The sequence below is a fragment of the Physcomitrium patens genome, chromosome 19, assembly GCF_059467195.1.
Source record: "Physcomitrium patens ecotype Gransden chromosome 19, ASM5946719v1, whole genome shotgun sequence".
In the NCBI taxonomy this organism is placed as follows: domain Eukaryota; kingdom Viridiplantae; phylum Streptophyta; class Bryopsida; order Funariales; family Funariaceae; genus Physcomitrium; species Physcomitrium patens.
This window is the reverse complement of record NC_143428.1, coordinates 9399995-9420493: the sequence shown is the minus strand read 5'-3', so window position 1 is coordinate 9420493 and position 20499 is coordinate 9399995. Positions and strand designations below refer to the sequence as shown.

Below are 20499 nucleotides of genomic sequence, written 5' to 3'. Positions count from 1 at the left end.
TGGAGGCTTTTCATTGACGACATCTATCAAAATCAAGATAAAAACCTTCTTCATAAAAGAAACAACATCTAGGCAAGGTAACATTCTACTTTTAATCCTTGTTTATAGCTTCTTTGTAGTTGTGACGCTCTGGAGATGGAGAACCACTAACCAAATTCGACTCAAGAGCCTTCATTTGTTGACTTATCAGATGAGACATTATGATTGTCACAACCTTTAAGATGATGCAATCGAGATGAAGATCTTTAAGATCAATGTGTTCTTCCTCAAATACATGGCGAGATACAATGCGTTTGGTATCACGACTTGGGAAGGGACTCTTGATGTTTGGTGATTATACTAGAGGTAGAAACAACTCCTGATGGTATTCCAAATATTTTATTTGAAGGAAGTTATGAAGGCCTCAATAATGATCAAATAACTGGGTGGTCTTTTTGCCCTAGTATGGGACACTATCGATGGTTGAGAGGCCCTATCAATCATCTTCGAAGAGAACAAAGATCAAAATATGCGACGAATATAATTTGTCGCATTATAGATTTCCTCAACATATGATGACCGCTCCCCGTAGAACTCATCTCTAGAAGGAGGGGATAATGTCATGGACATACTCATGTAAATCAGTAATTACATATATAAATAGATAGAAGTAAGTAAAAGTAAATAAAAATAAGTTAATTCTATAGTATTTGATATGGAAGCTTTTTAGAAGCTTCATAGATACTGATTTGACTTTATAGGTGTCTTTAATTGACTTTTTGGATTAGAAACATAGTCAACAAGTTGGCCATGTGCCACACATGTTGTTAGCTTGAAGATCAAGCTAACAATGTGGCCCACACGTAGAAAAACTTTTCTTGTAAGTCAAAGCATGTATCCTACAAAGTCAACACTTATTGGAGGTCCTATAGAACGTTGCCACATACCCCTAGTTAGATAGTATATATAGAGAGAAGAGTGAAGCCTTCTTCACTCTTGTCAACTCTTTTCTTGCTTCTAGTCTAGTTTCAAGGGTCTCTAATTTTCTTGTCTTTTGGCAATAGCTATTCCAGTTTCTCTTTCAATATACATACTTATTTATTTATATTTTGTTACCTTTCTTTGAGTGAAGGCTCACTTATCTGAATTACTTTTTCATTGAGTTCTTGTCCTTGATACCTAGTTGGTTTTTATTCTAGAAAATTTTCAACACCCAAAATTAACTATGAGATCTATGATAAAGAACTTCTTATAATTGTGGATTCTTTTCAAGAATGGCATCATTATCTAGAAGGCACTTTCAATCTAGTCACCATATATACAGATCATAAGAACCTTAAATATTTCATATCAACACGTGTTTTGAATCATCGCCAAGCTTGTTAGAACTTTTTTATGTCAAGATTTAAATTCAATATCACTTATTGGTCAAAAACACAACAAGATTTATCTAATGTCTTTTCTAGACGTTATTGACTTATACTCAAAGAAAGAGATGTAGCTTTTGATCAATAAAGAACAATTTTATTGAAGCCAAAATAATTTCATCTTTGAGCAATGGAATCAACATTGACTGTTGATTCAACTTTTTTCAAACAAATTCAATCAAATATGTCCTTTCATCCTCTTATTCATGATATCAAAAATACTTCTTCTAAGTCTTGTGATACTTCTAAGTTTGAATTAAAAAATAATCTACTTTATTTTCTATCATGTCTATATATGCCAGTACAAGAAGCACGTCTTAACTTTTCAATGGCAAGATATTTTGGTTATAATAAGACTTTGCAGATAATATCCAGAGAGTTTTAGTGGCCGCAAATGTGAAAGGCTGTAAAAGTCTTTGTTCAATCATATGATATTTGTTCAAGGTTAAAAACTCCTCGTCATAGATTTCATGGACTTCTTCAATCATTACCTATTCTAGAATAACCATGGTCTTCTATTTCTATGGATTTTATTATAGATCTTTCAACCTAAGGTTTGTATAATTTTATATTAATGATAGTAGATTGTTTTACTAAAATGGCACATTTTATACTATGCACAAAATTTATCACAGGTAAAGAAATTGTAAAAATTTTCCTTAATAATATCTATTGATATCATGGATTATCAAAAGTTATTATATCAAATAGAAGGACTCAATTTATATCAAGATTTTGGAGGATCCTTTTTAAGATTCTAAAGATGGACACAAAACTTTCTTAAGCCTTTCATCTTCAAACTAATGGATAGATAGAGTGCATAAACAAAGTTTTAAAGTAATACTTAAGGTGTACCATCAATTATCGATAAGACAATTAGACAACCATCTTGCCATTAGCAGAATTTACTTATAATAATACAATACATTCTTCTATGCAACAAATACCTTTTATTATCAATTATGGTTATCATCCACAACTTGATATTTTTGACTTTTCAAAAGTTGATAATCCTATGATAAAAAATTTGGCAAATTATTTGTAAAAGCTACATGAAATAATAAAGGCGTAATTAAAAAAAGCTCAAGAATGACAAAAGATCAAGGCAGATGCCTATCAAAAAGAACAACCACAATTTAACATAGGTGATAAGGTATTGTTACTTCATTATAATATCAAGTCTACTTCTCCTTGTGATAAGTTGGACTACCATAGGCTCGAACCTTCTCTTATTTGTGGACAAATCAATCTAGTTGCTTATAGATTATATCTATAGAAGTCAATGAAGATCTATTATATCTTTGACGTGTCTCTTTTTGAAATATAGAAGACTTTGAACATACTAAGAAAAAGACAAGTTCTACCCTCTTTTATAAAAGTGGATAATAATGGAAAGTTTGAAGTGGAAGAAGCTCTAGACTCAAGGTGGCACCAAAATAAATTGGAATATCTTGTCCATTGGCATGGACATGATATTAGTGAATGCATATTGGAGCCAACAAAAAATCTTGCAAATATAATAAAGAAAATGGAGGCTGTTCATCAACGATATCTATCAAAACCAAGATAAAGATCTTTTGCATAAAAGAAATAAGATCTACGCAAGATAACATTCTACTTTCTATCCTTATTATAGCTGCTTTGTATTTGTAACACTAAACAAATAAAAAACCAATAACCAACAAATTTGACTCAAAAATCTTTGTTTGCTGACCTACTTATTGAGACATTATGATTGTCACAACCTTCAAGATAAGGCAATCGAGATGAAGATCTTCAAGAATGACATCTTCTTCCTCAAATACAAGGAAAGATATAATGCGTTTGGTATCATGACCTTAGAAAAGACTCCTAATATTTGGTGATTTTATTAGAGATAGAAATAACTCCTGACAGTATTCCAAATGTTTTATTTGAAGGAAATTATGAAGGTCTCAACAACAATGAAATAACTGGATGGTTTTTTTTATCCTAGTATAGGACACTATTGATGGTTGAGAGATTCTATCAACTATTTTGAAGAAAACAAAGATTAGAGTATGTGGCAAATACAATTTGCTACATCTCGGATTTCTTCAATATATGTTGACCACTCTTTGTGGAACTTATTCCTAGAAGGAAGGAAAATGTCACAAATATATACGTATATATCAATAATTACCTATATGATTAAATAAAAGTAAATAAAAATAGATTAATTTTATAATATCTTCTATAGAAGCTTCTTAGAAGGTACATAGATGCTTCTTTGACTTTATACATATTTATAATTGATTTTTTAGGTTAGAAACGTGGTCAAAAAATTAGCTATGTGCCACACATATTAGTAGCTTGAAGATTAAGCTAACTATGTAGCACATATATAAAAAACTTGCCTTGTAAGCTAAGACATGTATCCTGCAAAGTCAACACATATTAGAGGTCTTGTAGAACATAGTCACGTAACTCCTAGTTAGATAGTATATATAGAGGCAAGAGTGAAGTCTTCTTCACTCTTGTCAATTTATTTCTTGCTTCTAATCTAGATTCAAAGAATCTTTAGTTTCTTTGTCTTTTGGCAATAGCCATTCTAGTTTCTTTTTAATATACATACTACTTTATTTTTATTTTGTCACTTTTCTTTTGACACAAATTTTTCAAATTTATGCATCTTTTTCTAGTTCATGTCTTTGATAGATTGTTAATTCACTACTTTGATATATAACTTGTCATAATAATTATAGCTAAAGTTTTGTTTTTTTCATTGTTTTGTATTTTTTTAAATATAAAATTATTATAATGATTAAAATTAGAAAGAAGATTTTTAAAAATATATATATATATATATATATATTCTTAATACATTTGAATTACTTTTTATATTAATAATCTTATCAAAAAATATGTTGTGAACTAAAATATTCAAATATAACTTAAAATAAAAAATTATGTATTAATAGTAATTTTATATTCAAAAATATTCAAGAATCACTAAATATTATTTTCAAATCATTATAAGTATTAAATCTCATCTTAACTTTTTTTTTCATAAAAATTAAAATAAAAAATAAATACTATTTCTTAATAATTCATTTATTCACATTAGATTTTTACTTTAAAATTTCAAAAAATTATGAAAAATAAAAAATTATTGAATTCTAAAAATTATTTATAATATGTTAAAATTTTATTTATTTATAGTTACTTAGTTTGTATGAACCTATTTAATATTCTAGATTGTCATTAAAATGGGCTTTTAAGATTAAAATATTAACAAAAATTTATGCAAAACCATCTACAATCAACTCTCATTATAGTCAACCTCTTTGATATTGAAAAAAACTATTGATAATATAGTGTAGTTGCCTATATAATGTGTAATATAGTGTAGATGACGGACCAGTGAAATGAGTTGACTATAACCTAAAGTTGACTTTAATGAGGTTGACTATAACAAGGGTGAGAAGGCAACAAGGTTCTATAAAATCCAATTCAATTAAAAAGAAACAAGTTGTTTCGTTATCCTTCTGAAATTTACTCAAAATCTAAATTTTTGTTTCTTTTCTTGCATGGTAAGAAAAGTAACCAAGTTCTTTTATTCTGATTACTTTTCTTACATTGCAACAAAAGAAACAGAAATATACTATATAACCAAGCATAGAACTATTTTATACTATATTAAATAGTTATATATGTAATTAGAATAGAATGATCGGATTTGGAAACAGATCCAAGTCAAAAGGTCCTTCAGGCCATGCTAACAGTGAATTGATACACTCGTGATACCGGGAGGACGATTTACCGGAGTCGAAATCCTTTCAAATGAGGGCCCATCGCCGTGTCGATCTCCGAAACTCATTTCCTCGTGCACAACCGTGGATTGATACACGAGAGGTACCCGGAGGGACATAAGCCCGGTCCAATTCATTCACGAGAGGGCTCATCGCAATGTCTATCTCCGAGACTCATCTTCTATTCCCTCTTGCGGCTGCAGATGTTGTTGTTGCACTCTGAGTGAAGCTTGAGCTGTGGCAGCCAACCCTCACGCCATGGCCTCCCTCCAGGTTGCTCTCACTGCTTCCACTTCTTCCTTCGCATGCACCTCTCGTGCTGCTGCTGCTGCTTCTTCTTCTTACGGGGAGTCCGTCCCTGCATTAGCTCCCCGTGCTAGTAGTAATGCTCGAAGTGCGGGATTTGTTGTTGCGACCGGGAGGGTGAGTCTCAGGGCGTTCGAGGGGTTGCGAGGATTGAGCGGTGGTTTAGTAGCGTCCCCCGTGGAGAGCCTGAAGGTGGCGAGGAGCAGCAGTGGGGGAGATGATGCTGGATACCAGCCTCTCCGGGTGTATGCTGCGAGGGGGAGTAAGAAGATTGAAGGGCGGAAGCTGCGAGTGGCAGTTGTGGGAGGCGGCCCTGCGGGTGGGTGCGCTGCCGAGACGCTGGCGAAGGGCGGAATTGAGACGTTTCTGATCGAGCGGAAGTTGGACAATGCGAAGCCGTGCGGAGGGGCTATCCCGCTGTGCATGGTTGGGGAGTTCGACCTGCCGCCTGAAATTATTGACCGCAAGGTGACTAAGATGAAGATGATTTCGCCTTCCAATGTGGCTGTGGATGTGGGTAAGACATTGAACGACGACGAGTACATTGGCATGGTGAGGAGGGAGGTGTTGGACTCGTTCTTGCGGGAGCGCGCGGTGAAGAATGGGGCGACTATCATCAACGGGCTTTTTTTGAGGATGGACGTGCCCAAGGACGAAAACACCCCCTACAAATTGCATTACACGAATTTCGACGGGGCTTCGAAGGTGGGTACACCTGGCGTGTTGGAGGTGGACGCCGTGATTGGAGCTGATGGTGCCAACAGCAGGGTTGCCAAGGATATCGATGCGGGTGAGTACGACTACGCCATCGCTTTCCAGGAGAGGATTAAAATTCCTGACGACAAGATGGAGTACTACGAGAATTTGGCAGAGATGTATGTGGGCGACGACGTGTCGCCAGATTTCTACGGTTGGGTGTTCCCCAAGTGTGACCATGTTGCGGTTGGAACTGGAACGGTGATCAACAAGCCAGCCATCAAGAAATACCAGACGGCGACGAGGAACCGGGCAAAGGACAAGATTGCTGGAGGGAAGATTATTAGAGTAGAGGCTCATCCAATTCCAGAGCACCCTAGGCCTCGCAGGGCGAGTAACCGGGTGGCGTTGATCGGGGATGCGGCAGGGTATGTTACCAAGTGCTCTGGGGAGGGAATTTACTTCGCTGCCAAGTCCGGGCGCATGTGTGCTGAGGCGATCGTGGAGGGATCCGCCAATGGTACTCGCATGGTGGACGAATCAGACTTGAGAACATACCTGGAAAAGTGGGATAAGAAGTACTGGGCCACATATAAGGTGTTGGACATTCTTCAGAAGGTTTTCTACAGATCGAACCCTGCCCGAGAGGCGTTCGTGGAGATGTGCGCCGATGACTATGTGCAGAAGATGACGTTCGACAGCTATCTGTACAAGGTGGTGGTGCCTGGAAACCCATTGGACGACATCAAGTTGGCAATCAACACAATCGGGAGTTTGATTAGAGCCAACGCCTTGCGCAAGGAGTCGGAGAAGATGACCGTGTAGGGTTAGGGTTCTTATCCGTTGATACTGCCTAGACTTTCTGGTTTTATACAATTCGTAGAAGCACGTTCGGAGGTTCCTGAGCTTGGGTATGTATTTGTCAATCCATTGTGATGACCTCTCATTCACTTGTAAAACAGGACATCTTATCTTTTAGTTCCTCGTAGTAAGAATACATACTGGACAACGTTTTTTGTCCATTTCAATCGGCTCTCTAATATCACAAATTCCCACCATGCGGTTTTGTTTATAGCCTGAATTGTCACACTGTCACATTGAGTTACTCTGTCTTCGATGATGATGCCATCATTTGTTTGACTATGGCATTTGCTGTCATTATCCTCTGTGCTAGCAACGAAATTGGGCACATCTGCAGTTTCTATCGTCAAATTCACGTTCGCAAATTAACAAATACAGCAATATGTATCACTTCTGTCTTCTTGTGGAATCCTTTTGTAGACAGTTACTGTATGAGTCCGTCTGGTTAATGGCGATTTCTGGACTTTTGACATTCAAAGATTCGAGTGTCAAGATCACCCTTATTTAGGTGTTGCGGCTATCGAATTCGAGTGTGTTAAAGCAGCATGTTCATGTGCATCTCCACAAGTATACGTGAGAACAAAAGAGCCAAAGATTGAACCTTCTCAATTTGACTGCTGATGTACGAGGAATACTATCCAAAGCTAGAAGATTTTGACCTAGCGCATTTTGTGGACTACAGGGATAATACATCAGCCTCTAGTTGCTAGCATTTTTGGATACATGGCGAGAGGGTACGAGTAGGGAGGGCACTTCACAGACGTAGCAGACGATCGCGTTTGGGGTAGATGAATCGGAGATCGCTTGATGTTGAGGGCTTCGTACGATAGCGTTGAGAATGGAAAGGATGTGGTTTTTGAGGACATAGTTTGGTGACAAGGGAAAAAGACCAATGGTGACAGATCAATTGTTTCTGGACGGTTTCGACGTCGATCTAGTAGGAATAAGTCTTGAAACTGGCTTTGTTTTTCTCGCTCCCAAATCCAGTTTCGCGGTCTTCTCTGTGGCAGATGGTGGAGATGTTGAGCGGTTCCGGAAGTGCCCGACTGCAGGCCAAAAGTATCGGCATGATCACATTATCAATGGATGATCTTAACTCTACATTTTCTACATGTGTGTCCAAGTAATTGACATGTTCTCAACTCAAGTATTATTGCCACCTGCAACCCAGATGAATCGTTACATACATCTACGACCTGATGATGATAGCTATAGTTTGAAAGCTGCAGCACCCCCAGATGGTTTTGATGCAAAGACGTATGAATCCAAATCTTCCTCTTTGATTTTGCCACTTTGAACCAAAGGTCGGTAATAAGAATCCTGCACAAAAAAAATCGTCAAAAATCAAACAGACCAAGTTAAGAACATATGCATAATCTCAACACGTTCATGAACTCTTCTCATTCATGTATTAACAGGAAAATATGCATTGCTTTTGAACTCTGGAGCTTAGTCAGTTTCCTTAGTTCTACAATCAGGCCACAAAACCAAATTTCAATACCTTGAGAACAGAGATGAAAGAGTTAGCTTCTTCTTCTTTTACTAGGGCAACAACACAGCCACCCCAGCCAGCTCCAGTTAACCGGGCTCCAATTGCACCATTGTGTCGGCAAATCCCAACCAAGTTCTCCAGCTCAGGACAGCTGAAATAATACATAGAGCAAGTTTGTAACACATCATGAAAATTTATTTTGAGGATTAAACACAAAATGCAAATTACAATGTCCTGCAAAAGAGAGGCGAACGAACCTGCATTCATACAAAAGGCTGCAGCTGGCATGGCTCTCATTCATGAGGTCTCCTAACCTCTTCATCACCGACTCCTCTCTACATAAAATTCAAGGTGAACATTCGTGTTAGGCAGAGAAGTTGACGCAAAAGATAAGTATTTACTAGGCATACAAAAAAAAAAAAAAAAAAAAAAAAAAAAAAAAACAGAAAAAGGAATGCTCTATGCTGCAGATGTTCCTTACCTTATTCATTGCATAGCTGAAATTGCTGAAACTACACGTTTATGCCTTTGAAGTATAAGTTGTTTACTACGAGGGCTTCTAAATTTACATGCATAAAATGTTTTCTACTGTAATTCTACAATACCCGTCTGATTGCACAGCTGCTCCTCGAAAATCGTGTACCCGCTTGGCTTCAGTGTATACATGCTTGGCCCTCTGGTGCATCCGCCCAGAATTTTACCCCCGCATGAGAAGCATAATATAACTATTAAATGTTTTCGAGGCATTTACGCAAATGAAAAATCAGAAATTTCAGTTACTTTCACCCTTCCATGAGAACTCAGAAGACATTTTTTTTTTTTTTTTTTTTTTTTTTTTTCTAAAACTCTTCATGTGGTGGGGTTATGAAGAAGCTGACCTGGTAAAGCTTGAACAGGGAAGCAGCAGCTAACACGGCAAGGGTAGTAGGAGACTTTTTCATAATAGTAGTTAATTTCTCTTTTAGGCATTCTTCAATTTCTTCAGTGTTGTATGGAGCTTCATGCAAGAGTTTCTGCAAGAGTTTGTCAAAATTTCATCTGAAGTGAGCACAAGAATGTTGGAAAGAGGTAACAATGTCGAAATTCATTTCGGCAAATTCTAAAGAAAAGCCTCAATTACCTCAACAGCAACAACAGGGCTGGATGACCCATGAGCAGAGGCATATTTGACACAGAGGCCCTCCACATCTGAGAGCGTGTTCACTGACGTGCAAGCCTCCTCTGATGGCATCCCAAGTTTTACAGCCAGAACCATCTGCGTGTTGATTTAGTTTTTATAATCTTTGCACAACAATCCTGCACTAAATGCTAGTAAAAAAAAAAAAAAAAAAAAAAAAAAAAATCAAAGCTCAAGAATTGGGCAGATGGCCATTTTAATTGCAGGGAGAAAATGATGAGCATAGGCTACTTACGAAGACGCACTTAAATAAAACAGGCATTTAAGAATCTTACGGCGGCCAAGCGACACTCTACAACGCGATTATTATAGTTTGTGGATGCAGTCACTGCTTTCTTTGACTCCGTGAGGGAATTTGCAACCACAAATGACCCAGACTTGGGCAGCAAGACATCGCTTGCTCGGATGGGATTGAAGCCTATCAACTTAGCTACCCCAGGCATTGCCATGACTGAGATAGCCTGATCCATACCACCAGATTGGGTACCAATGTGACGTTCGCATGCACAGCTGAATTCTGCCACCTCGTGCTGCACATCACACAAACAGAACCTAGGATTATTGTTCTAGTTTAAGAAGATGATAACTTAAACTCCGCAAGGTTAACATACGATGGCATAAACAAGCATACACAATAATTATGAATTCGGCTCAGTACAAGGTCAGGTATGATATTAGTGGCGTTTAAGAAACTTTGATCGTCGAAAAGACACACTTGGTCGAAACTGCTATATATACCTTGCAGAAGCTTAGCTTGAATAAGGACGAGAGAGCAACAACAGTGGCGCATACGAGTGCAGAGGAGCTGGAAAGCCCCGCACCTGTAAGCACATGGAGGACATGTCAACAAAAAACATGGATAACAAAGAAAGAAATGGAGGAATGGTTTTAGAACTCGATTTATCTAGGGGTGCCAACAGTACAATTGCAGAAGAGCAGACAACAGCTACTGAACTCGACAACCCAGCCTCTGCACTTCCATCAACCTCCAATTTGAATGCATGATCATTACCTTTGTATGATTTGTGCACACAAAATTCAAGAAATTTTGTGATACTTCCATATTGAGCAGTTGAACAAAAGGCAAAGGTAATAGGGAGAAATAGTTCATTAAACACTTTCAGAGGATATAATGCAAATGGATGCTCCTCTGCTGGGATTTATTTGAGGGTAGAGAATCAGTTCAAGAGCTTGAGCAGAGAGACTGACCAATTGGAACTGTGCCGTGAACTAGAACATTTAGTCCGCAGGTGGGTCCAATAAGTTCTCCTTTGGACGCAAGGTGCTCAAACACTCCCTTATATCTGCAGGAAGTAAAGAGGCACGATTTTCAGAACTCAAGTTACTTAACTTACGAGGTCCTAGCATGAAACAACACAGAAAACATTGTAGACTTAGAAGTTCAAATCAGTTTGTACATCAACCAATTTGAATGAGATCATTTCGAAACAAAAGAATAAGGACTACAATCTAGGAGTCTACTTTGTTACTGTTGTATTCAAATATTTCTATAAATAGAACCAAGGTGAACAGTGATCCACTACGCGTATCAAAGAGAACAAATCAATACCCGCATATGCAGTAATTTGCCCACAGATGATTATCTCTATCTACTTCCTGTTCAAACAAACCACAATCTCACAATTAGAAAACGTTACATCTGTAAGAAACTTTGAAGTGAGTCACCACACGCATTGGATTATCTCTAGCAGGAAAATTCACAACTACCCACCCTCTATGAAAGCTCCCTACTCTCAGAGAGCGCTTCAAAACCAAATTGAATTAAGATGATGAATTCGGCAAAGTAACCTGCGATGGGTCGGCTGGAAACTTGCAAGCTTTGAATTCGAATGAGTCGACGTTTGCAATATGCAACATCGAGTATTCTTCCTCTCTCTTACCAATAGCAACAACTGTATCCTGACGAATTGCCATTGGAAGCACTGAGTAACCTTCGTAGTCAATATGCTCTCCTATAAGATTCACCCTCCCTGAAACAATCACGCGAATTTTCAGCAAAGTATGCACTGGATGGGAACTCGTAAAGCATCTTACAAATGAAACTACATCCCTTCGGACTTAACATCGAAAATACTTATAAATGAGTTTTGCCTCTCCGAAACCTAAAACTAGGTTGACTGCAATCAAACAATGAAGCCCAAATTGATGAAAAGTTTACCTACTAATCATAATGCAACCACCTCACTTCGCATGTTGTCCGGGGGAAATTCAGACTATGTTAGAAAATTGGTTCGCTTTCATGAAGGGCATAATAATGTGCGATGTTGCTCTTACTGTAAGTGAAAGCACTAAATGATAGGATTGGGTTCAGCGAACCTGGAGCACGAGCAAACAGCTCAGGCTGACGACCGTAATGTTGCACAAATTGCTGCTTCAGGTTTTCATACCGGCGCACCGCTTCCTCTAACAAGGGACCTTCGCCATAAATCTCTGAAAGGGAAGTAAAAACAGGAATCTGTTCCTCCCTGTTGTCTGCCATATCGCGTTGCCGCTCTGCAGTAAGTCGAAAAATGCGATTCTCGAACTTCGGCGACCTTTTACAAATTCCAGGCACCGAGGTGGAACTGGCTACCAGAGGGAACCCCAGATCCCTTGTTCCTGCTAGAAAGAACGGTAGAAACCTCGACTAGATAAGCAATGTTTTCTACCCGATGATCTCATACAAAGAAGCCCAAGTACAACCCCTTGAGATCACCACTCTCTCTCACGTGCTGTTACGAAAACAAGAGTACAATTGAATCAGAACAAACCCGATGAGGTTCAACAATATCCCACTTATCAAGGGCACGAGGTGAGACTGAAAACAAAAGCGCAACATGATAGAAAACAGACAAAAACTAACAAATCTTCCAGAGGAAGATCCATTTTTCAACTCTGCAGAAATATTCTTCGTCTGTTATTAACCGTGGCAAATACACAATTGCAGAGCAGAACTCAACGTTTCACTTACAAAACAAAAGCCATATTTGTGTCAAACTCAAATCCAAAGATACCACTGCCCCTCATCATCTTTTCTAGATAATACAGAACCTTGCAATACCAATGCAGTGTCGCTGCTTCACTGCCACCGAGTTTGGTCATCAAACTGGGCCACCTCCATCGCCATCGTCTCTTCGCACACACTTCTTCCCCTTTGCATAGTATTTGCTAGATCATTTTGTTCCGTGCCCATGGCTTGAAAAGCGACAATTTTGGGATGTGGGGCCATGGGTGTTGGCTTTTGTGGGGCCGAGTGCAAGACGGTGTATTCAGTTTTGAGTTTGAAACGTGTTGTAATAAAAGAAACTACACATCTCATTTTTTTTGTTTTTTGTCTCTATTTATACTTTTAATTGAAAAGATAAAAATAATAATTTTGAATAGTTGAAAATTTTTGTTGAAAAAAGTTATGTGTATCTTAAGAAAATTTAAGAAGAGTTTTAAGAATTTATTTGGTTCTTCAAAAAAGTGGAAAATAATTTTAATTCTTTTTTAGATATGTGTTCATAATATCATTTTTTTCTTCATTAAGAAATATTTTTAAAATCATTTTCCTATTCTTTATTCATTTATATTGACACTAGATTTACAATGAATAAAAACTTGTAATATAAACATTTAGTTAATATATACAATATATGAATAATACCTATATAATCTAAATAGTATTATGAATATTACCATAATAATCTCTCAAACATTGATTGAGTTCTCTTGGTCAAAAGTATTTATGTTATACTCGAAAAAATTGTAAAACCATAAATACAGTCACTTCCAAGAAAAATGTGACTTTCAATACAATATTGAATTGCTAGAATGGAAATATTTTGCACAATTGATTGCCATAAATCAAAGATGAGGAGATGGTAGGATGCAAGCTTTGGTGGCAAAGGATATTACATTAAGATTTGAAAGGTTTAAAATTTATAGATCTATTTAGAGCAAGATCTTAAGTGTTGCAAGAACTATTACAATTTTGTCATTTATTAGCTGTATAGATTTTGTTGTGGTTGTCTTTTAATCTTTTTGTATAAATTTCTTTTATAACGATTTCTTTTAGAAGATATTACTTCCATATTATTTTAATATTAGAAAATTTTTAGTTCTTTATATATTGAATCTACATTAATACGTTGTCATATTAGGTGTTGTCTTGTTTAAAAATACATCGGGCAGCTAGTTATAAAAGATGAGATTGTGTTTTACAAGTACTAAAGAATCTAAATATATTTCAGTCTTATAAGAAGAATGCAATTTGAATTTTAATTCAAAAGTGCTTAAATTCAATGTAAAGTGCTCAAAAATATTCTTTATAGTAATTTCAACTATACATAAATTCTAATTACCTTGATACTTTCATAATTATATAATTTTAAATTTTCTTTGCAACCTTAACCCTAATCAGCAAGCTTTAGCAAGTTGTAGCTCTTAATCTAACCATCTACTTAGAACAAAATTTTGTATACAAATACCACTATAAATCTTTTATATGCTCGAAAAGAATTCACTTCAATCCAACTTATAAATCATGAGAAAATACCTCAAAACCACACTAATGTTACTTTGTAGTCAACTTGAAAGTTGATGCAAACACTCCAATAGTGATTTCTCCTTTTCTAACTATTAACTTCAATTCAAATTTAGTGTTTAGCTTGATCTTCAAGTCTTCTAATACCATGCCAAATTTCACCTTGATCCAAATAGAAGATCTTTAGATATCATAGAAACACTAGCCAATGCCAAACTACCAACTTTCGACATCTTCTTGTACCAAAACCCAAGTATCTTCTAGTTGTGCTATTAGATTTTTACAAACTTTCATACACACTTAGCACACCTAATTAATTAAGCACTATCAAATTTTAAATCGTAGATGTAACACCAATCTCACAAACTAGCCAAGAATACTACTCTAATTGTATTACATAAATCCCAAGTTATCCAGAAAAACCCTAACTTTGAACAACAATTTCGAAGTCCAAATAAATCCTATAAAAATAAGTCTTATGTCTCTAAAATAAGTTCTAAGCTAACTCTTGAATTCTAATCTTTGATCTTCAAATAAAACCTTATTTTGCCCTAGGTTGTTGTTTTAGTAGCTAAAGATCTGATTTTGATCCTATTTCACCAATAGTTGACCTCCGAGTATCAAACCAACCTATCCTACCTTGAACTTAACCCTAGTATCAACCATGCTAATTATTTACTTCTTCTAATCTGATTTTACTAATTTATGGTCTTTTTAAGGCACTAAAAGAGTCTCTACTACCTAGAAGATAAAATTAATAACCAACCTTTAACCTACTAACTATTAAGACAAGAAAATAAAATAAGAGGCTTTTATAAAAGCCACATTTAAATATCTTGAATTTTTATTGAAACAAGATAATTAGTTATTAATTAGAAATTTATTTTTTATTATATTTTTATCATATAATTGTATTATATTACAACAACATGTTATGTTCATCTTAGATATATTACAATCTTGATTAATATATATTGTAATTGAGAAAGAAACTACAATATCTAAAATGTAAAGCTTAGCAGTAAGTTTTTTTTTTTCTATATATAATGGTGTCCTTGGAGTTTTTGTAGCAACTATAATTTATTAGATAAGTCATATTTTTTCTTTTATTTTTTGATTCTTTAATCTTGTATTTTCTTAATTTAATTCATAATTTAAAATTATGTCTCTTTTTTTCCATAAATCATTTGAGAATCAAAGTGTAAGAAATATTTATATATATTTTGAACTTTGGTAGCATTAAAGAGGTCAATTTTTTTTAAAAAAATATTAGAGCTTAAATAAATAGATTAAAGACTCAAATTACAAGCTATTAATGAAAAATATAAATATTTAATTGTCATGTCTTATAAAATTTCTTCTACAATGTTTCACATGCTCTTAGTTATTATCTGTTAAAGTAAGTAAATAAAAGTGAAAATAAAATAAGGTACCTTATAAAAGATATTACCTTAAGTAATCTACTAATGGTCAAAGAATTGACTCTTGGTGGTTAAAAAGAGCATTGTATGGATATAGGATTAAGTCAAGGACCAAGAATCCAAGTCAAGAGGATAAAGTATGAACTAGAAAATATTCAAAGAGTAGATAAGAGTAATTAGTATTTGGCATATGATATCCTTGTAGTTAGTAAGATGTCACGGACATATGCATGTAAGCCAGTAATTACATATATAAATAGGTAGAAGTAAGTAAAAGTAGGTAAGAGTAAGTTAATTCTATAATATTTGATATGAAAGCTTCTTAGAAGCTTCATAAACACTGCTTTGACTTTTTAGGTATCTTTAATTGACTTTTTAGAATTAGGAACATGGTCAACAAGTTGGCCATGTGCCACACATATTGTTAGCTTGAAGACCAAGCTAATTATGTGGCCCACACGTAGAAAAACTTGCCTTGTAAGTCAATGCATGTGTCTTACAAAGTCAACACATATTGGAGGTCCTATAAAATGTCGCCATATAGCCCCTAGTGAGATAGTATATATAGAGACAAGAATAGAGCCTTCTTCACTCTTGTCAACTCTTTTCTTGCTTTCACTCTAATTTCAAGGATCTTTAATTTTCTTGGCTTTTGGCAATAGCTATTCTAGTTTCTTTCTTAATATATATATCAAATTATTTCTATTTTGTCATCTTTCTTTGAGAGAAGTCTCACTTGTTTATTATTCTTTATCATATTCTTGTCTTTGACATAAGATGCCAAAGAATCATAAGACCATAGGATACTCTTGAAGGAAGTTAAATGCCAAAGGATCCTAGAACCATGTGTGTAGAAGTTATCTTCTAGGGTAGCAACCACTACCTACAAGTATTTGTTTGTTGCTGATATTAAACTTTGGTATCATCTTATTCCATTGTTGGATCTAATTATTGATATAATTTTATTCCTACTTATTATTAAATGTATTGATAATCTTTGAGTTTGTTAGATACCTTAGAATGATGTTTTTGAATACTAATATTATATTTTTTTCTTGATTTATATCATTTGTAATCTAACATTGTAGTTTTATATGACAAACTTTCCTTAAGATCTTCGTATAGTAATAAGAAGTATTTTAAAACATTAGAAGTATAGCATGAGAGAAGAAGGATGATTGTGGAATAGCAAAGCTTATACAAGAGGTTTTTTTATAAAGTATAAGACTTGTGAGAAGTCTTATAAGTAAATTTGAGAGTGATTAAAGAGTGAAATCACTTATTTATCTACAAAGAAGACATTTTGAGTTTCTAAGGTAGCAATACCTTGTTAATTTTGAGATTTTTTTTTTTTTTTTTTTTTTTTTTGATTTTCTTTAATACACCTCCTTTTTAGATATAACTTCAAGTCAGGGTGAAGGTTTGAGAGTGATTGAGAAGTTAAGGAGTGACAACTTCTACCATTGGAAGAAGAAAATCAAACTTTGGTTAGCTTCATTGGACCTTTTGGATATTATAGATGAAAGTGAAGAGCCTCAAAGTGATGATACTGATTTCGAGATGAAGAAGGAGTATAAACATTGTAAAAGGAAGGCTTTTGGTATGATTGCATCAAATTTGGATGATGTCAACTTTTTACATGTATTTGCTAGTATTGGATTAGTAAAAGTATGAGAAACTCTTTACAATATCTATGAGAGTAGAAACCTTGTTGACATTCTATGGATAAGGAAGAAATTCTTAACAATAACGATGGAAGAAGAAGATGACCTCATGGCTCATATCAATAAGATAAAAGCACTTGCAAACCAACTTATAAATGTTGACAAGCTAGTTGATAATAAGGACATTGTGTTGACATTGCTCATGAGCCTTCTTGAGTCTTATAACTATCTCATTGTGACATTGGAGTATATGAACATGAAGGAGATTATCATGAATTATATCACATCAAGGCTTATCTACGAAGTGACCAAAAGGAAAAAAAAATGATCTTTAAAGTGATGATTTGGCTCTATTTTTAAGACAAGGCAAAGGTAGTTTTTTTTTATCAATTTGTTAATTCAAAAAGTAATATGAGAAATTATTATATTTATAAAAAAATTAGATAAATTTACTAAATTTTTTTATAAAATTAAAAAAAAAGTGATAGAAAAAATACAAACAATACTTGTAATAACTTTGATGGAGATGACTATGCTTTCACAGCAAGTGAAAGAGCCTCTATGGCTATTATATCTAAGTGGATTATAGATTCAAGTATTACTAAGTACATGACACCATACAAGTATTTATTTGACACTTTTGAAGAAATTTCAGCAATCACAATTTGGTTGGAAGACAATGGCATGGTACAAGCCATTGAAATTAGATCCATTGTTGTAGAAATTGTTGTAAAAGACCAAATCAAGAGAATCAAGTTGTAGGAGGTCTTACTTGTACCAAAGATAAAGAAAAACCTTCTTTTGATGAGTAAACTTATATCACATGGTTGTAAGATTCAATTTGATAAGAATGGATATTTTGTGAAGACATTGAATAGATAATATGTTGCCAAAGGCCTTAGAAATGGCAACCTCTACTTCATCAATTGTAGAAAGGTGGATAGAATAGAAGTGGTAGTATTTGTTGATTTTTCACAAGTTTAAGTTATTTTTAAAATTTGGCATTAATGACTTACTCATTTAAATTCCAAAAGCATAAAAGAGCTCCAATCCATGGTAAATGGCTTAGATCTTAGTCAATTTAGCTACAATGCCTTGAAACTTGCTTGTAAAAGATGTATACAAGGCGAATAATAAATGACTTCATTTTCAAAAAGAATTACAACATGTGTAAGCAAATTATTAGAGATTGTGCATTTTGATGTTTGTGGACCAATGAAGACACTATCAATTGGAGGAACAAGGTACTTTGCTACATTTATTAATGATTTTTTTAAAAAAATATGGATTTATATTATTAAAGCCAAGAGTGAATGTTTCTCAAGTTTTAAGGAATTTGAGGCTCTTGTAGAGAAACAATGTGAGTGCAAGCTCAAAGTATTGCATATGGATAATGGAAGTGAATACATGTCAAAAAAATTTGATGAATTCTTAAAGATTCAAGGTGTTGCAAGAAAATCTTCCATTACCTATAGTCTATAACAAAATAGAGTTGCTCAAAGAACAAATCACATGATTGTGGAAATGGCAAGGAGTATGCTTCATGCACAAAATATTGGGCATGAATATTCGATAGAAGTAGTGTTAAATATAATCCATACAAGGAATAGGTGCTTAATAAGTGCACTCACATTAATAATTCCACAAGAAGCTTAGAGTAGCAAGAAATCTTGTATTTCACATATGAAGATTTTTTGATGCATTATCTATACAAAAATACCAGATTATATGAGGTTCAAACTTGATACAAAAAATATAAAATGTGTATTTTTTGAATATTATGAAGGTACTAAAGCATATAGATTAATATATTTAGAAACCAAGAAGATCATTAAGAGTTGTGATGTAGAATTTTTGGAGTATATGAGTACTTTTAACAATCAAAGATGTATCCAAGTGGGAGTAATGGTGTGTTTGTAGATACATCTTCAATTTCAACAAAAGAAGAAGAAAAAGATGATTACATTGATGATAGCAAAAATTCAAATGAAGATGAAGAGCCAAAGAAGATAGATCAAAGTATGCCTAAAATTACTAAAATCATCAATGAAGACTGTAAAGATGTTGAAGATGATAATAATGATGAAAAGTATCAATCTTTGAATATGAAGAAGCAAGTTTTAAAAAAAAAAAAACTTACAAGAAACCTTAGAATGAAAGATAGTGAAGCTTTTTCAAGTAAAAAGAGATATCTTTTGAGAGATAGAAAATAACTTAGTGCATAGTAGAAGAATCACATTTTTTCTCAAGTAAGTGAAAAATTTGCCAATATTGCATTCTTTGTTGATTCCTTGAGTTTGTGTGATGCAATGAAGTCTATAGATGCTATGAAATGGAAAAATGCTATGGAGGAAGAGTACAAATCATTCATAGATAATAAAACATGGGAATTCATTCAACTTCCATCAAATCAATCTTTAATTGGTTGTAAATAGGTGTTTAGAATCAAAGGGGATGCAATAGAAAATATTACGAGATATAAATCTAGATTGATTTTCAAAGGCTATTCATAAGTTAATAGTGGTGATTTTAATGAGATATTTGCTCTTATGGCCAAATTTGCTACTATCAGAACCATTCTTGTAATTTGGACAACAATGGACTTAGAGATTCATTAAATAGATGTAAAGATGGATTTTTTGAATCAAAATTATAAAAAAAAAAAAAAAAAAAAAAAAAAAAACATCTATATAGAGCAACCTCAAAGATTTGTAGAAGAAGGCAAATAACATCTTATTTGTAAATTGAAGAAAGCTTTACATGGGCTCAAGAAATTTCAAAAGGCATAGTACCAATATATTGATATATTCTTTGTAAATGAAGGATTTGGAAGGAGTGAATCTCAACATTCTTTATATGAAATGCAATCAAATGAGTTTATATTGATTGTCATCCTCTATGTTGATGATTTGATAATCTTAATCAATATTATAAAGATGATGGATTTGTTGAAAGTAAAGTTAAAAAAGAAATATGAGATGAGTGATATGGGAGAGCTTCACTATTATTTAGGACTCGAATTTGTGAGAGATTTTGCTAAGAAGACCATTACATTCAGACAAAGGAAGTACATTGAAGAAGTATTGAAATGATTTCATATGGAAGAGTGTAAGTCTATTAGAACATCTTTAGAGGCCAATTTGAAGTCGATGAAGCTCATAGATAAAGAATTTATTGA

At 34.3% G+C, this 20499-nt stretch overlaps 2 protein-coding genes across 11 annotated transcripts; one reads left to right on the top strand and one right to left on the bottom strand.

The window, feature by feature from the left end:
- The first annotated feature begins 5320 nt into the window (after nucleotides 1-5320).
- LOC112296001 (geranylgeranyl diphosphate reductase, chloroplastic) lies at nucleotides 5321-7250 on the top strand. The gene has a single exon (XM_024548079.2). The coding sequence runs from the start codon at nucleotides 5435-5437 to the stop codon at nucleotides 7001-7003; it is 1569 nt and encodes a 522-aa protein (XP_024403847.1). The 5' UTR covers nucleotides 5321-5434; the 3' UTR covers nucleotides 7004-7250.
- A 229-nt stretch (nucleotides 7251-7479) lies between these two features.
- Nucleotides 7480-12887, bottom strand: LOC112296002 (galactokinase). 10 transcript variants are annotated; one of them, XR_016498747.1, is made up of 14 exons: nucleotides 12760-12863; nucleotides 12046-12440; nucleotides 11518-11699; nucleotides 11279-11325; nucleotides 10918-11012; nucleotides 10447-10529; nucleotides 9984-10238; nucleotides 9652-9786; nucleotides 9410-9544; nucleotides 9013-9207; nucleotides 8789-8866; nucleotides 8541-8682; nucleotides 8227-8359; nucleotides 7480-8085 (listed from the first exon to the last, which is right to left on the bottom strand). XR_016498747.1 is itself a non-coding variant. In XM_090244901.1 (14 exons), exons 2-13 carry the CDS (start codon nucleotides 12206-12208, stop codon nucleotides 8249-8251), a joined length of 1497 nt encoding a protein of 498 aa, XP_090101027.1. In that variant the 5' UTR covers nucleotides 12209-12327; nucleotides 12770-12887; the 3' UTR covers nucleotides 7520-8085; nucleotides 8227-8248. The 10 variants fall into 10 exon arrangements, 8 of the variants coding, with proteins under 8 accessions (XP_090101027.1, XP_090101026.1, XP_024403855.1 ...); XM_090244901.1 differs by having other exon boundaries at nucleotides 7520-8085; nucleotides 9137-9207; nucleotides 12046-12327; nucleotides 12770-12887; XM_090244900.1 differs by having other exon boundaries at nucleotides 7520-8085; nucleotides 9137-9207.
- Nucleotides 12888-20499: the final 7612 nt, after the last annotated feature.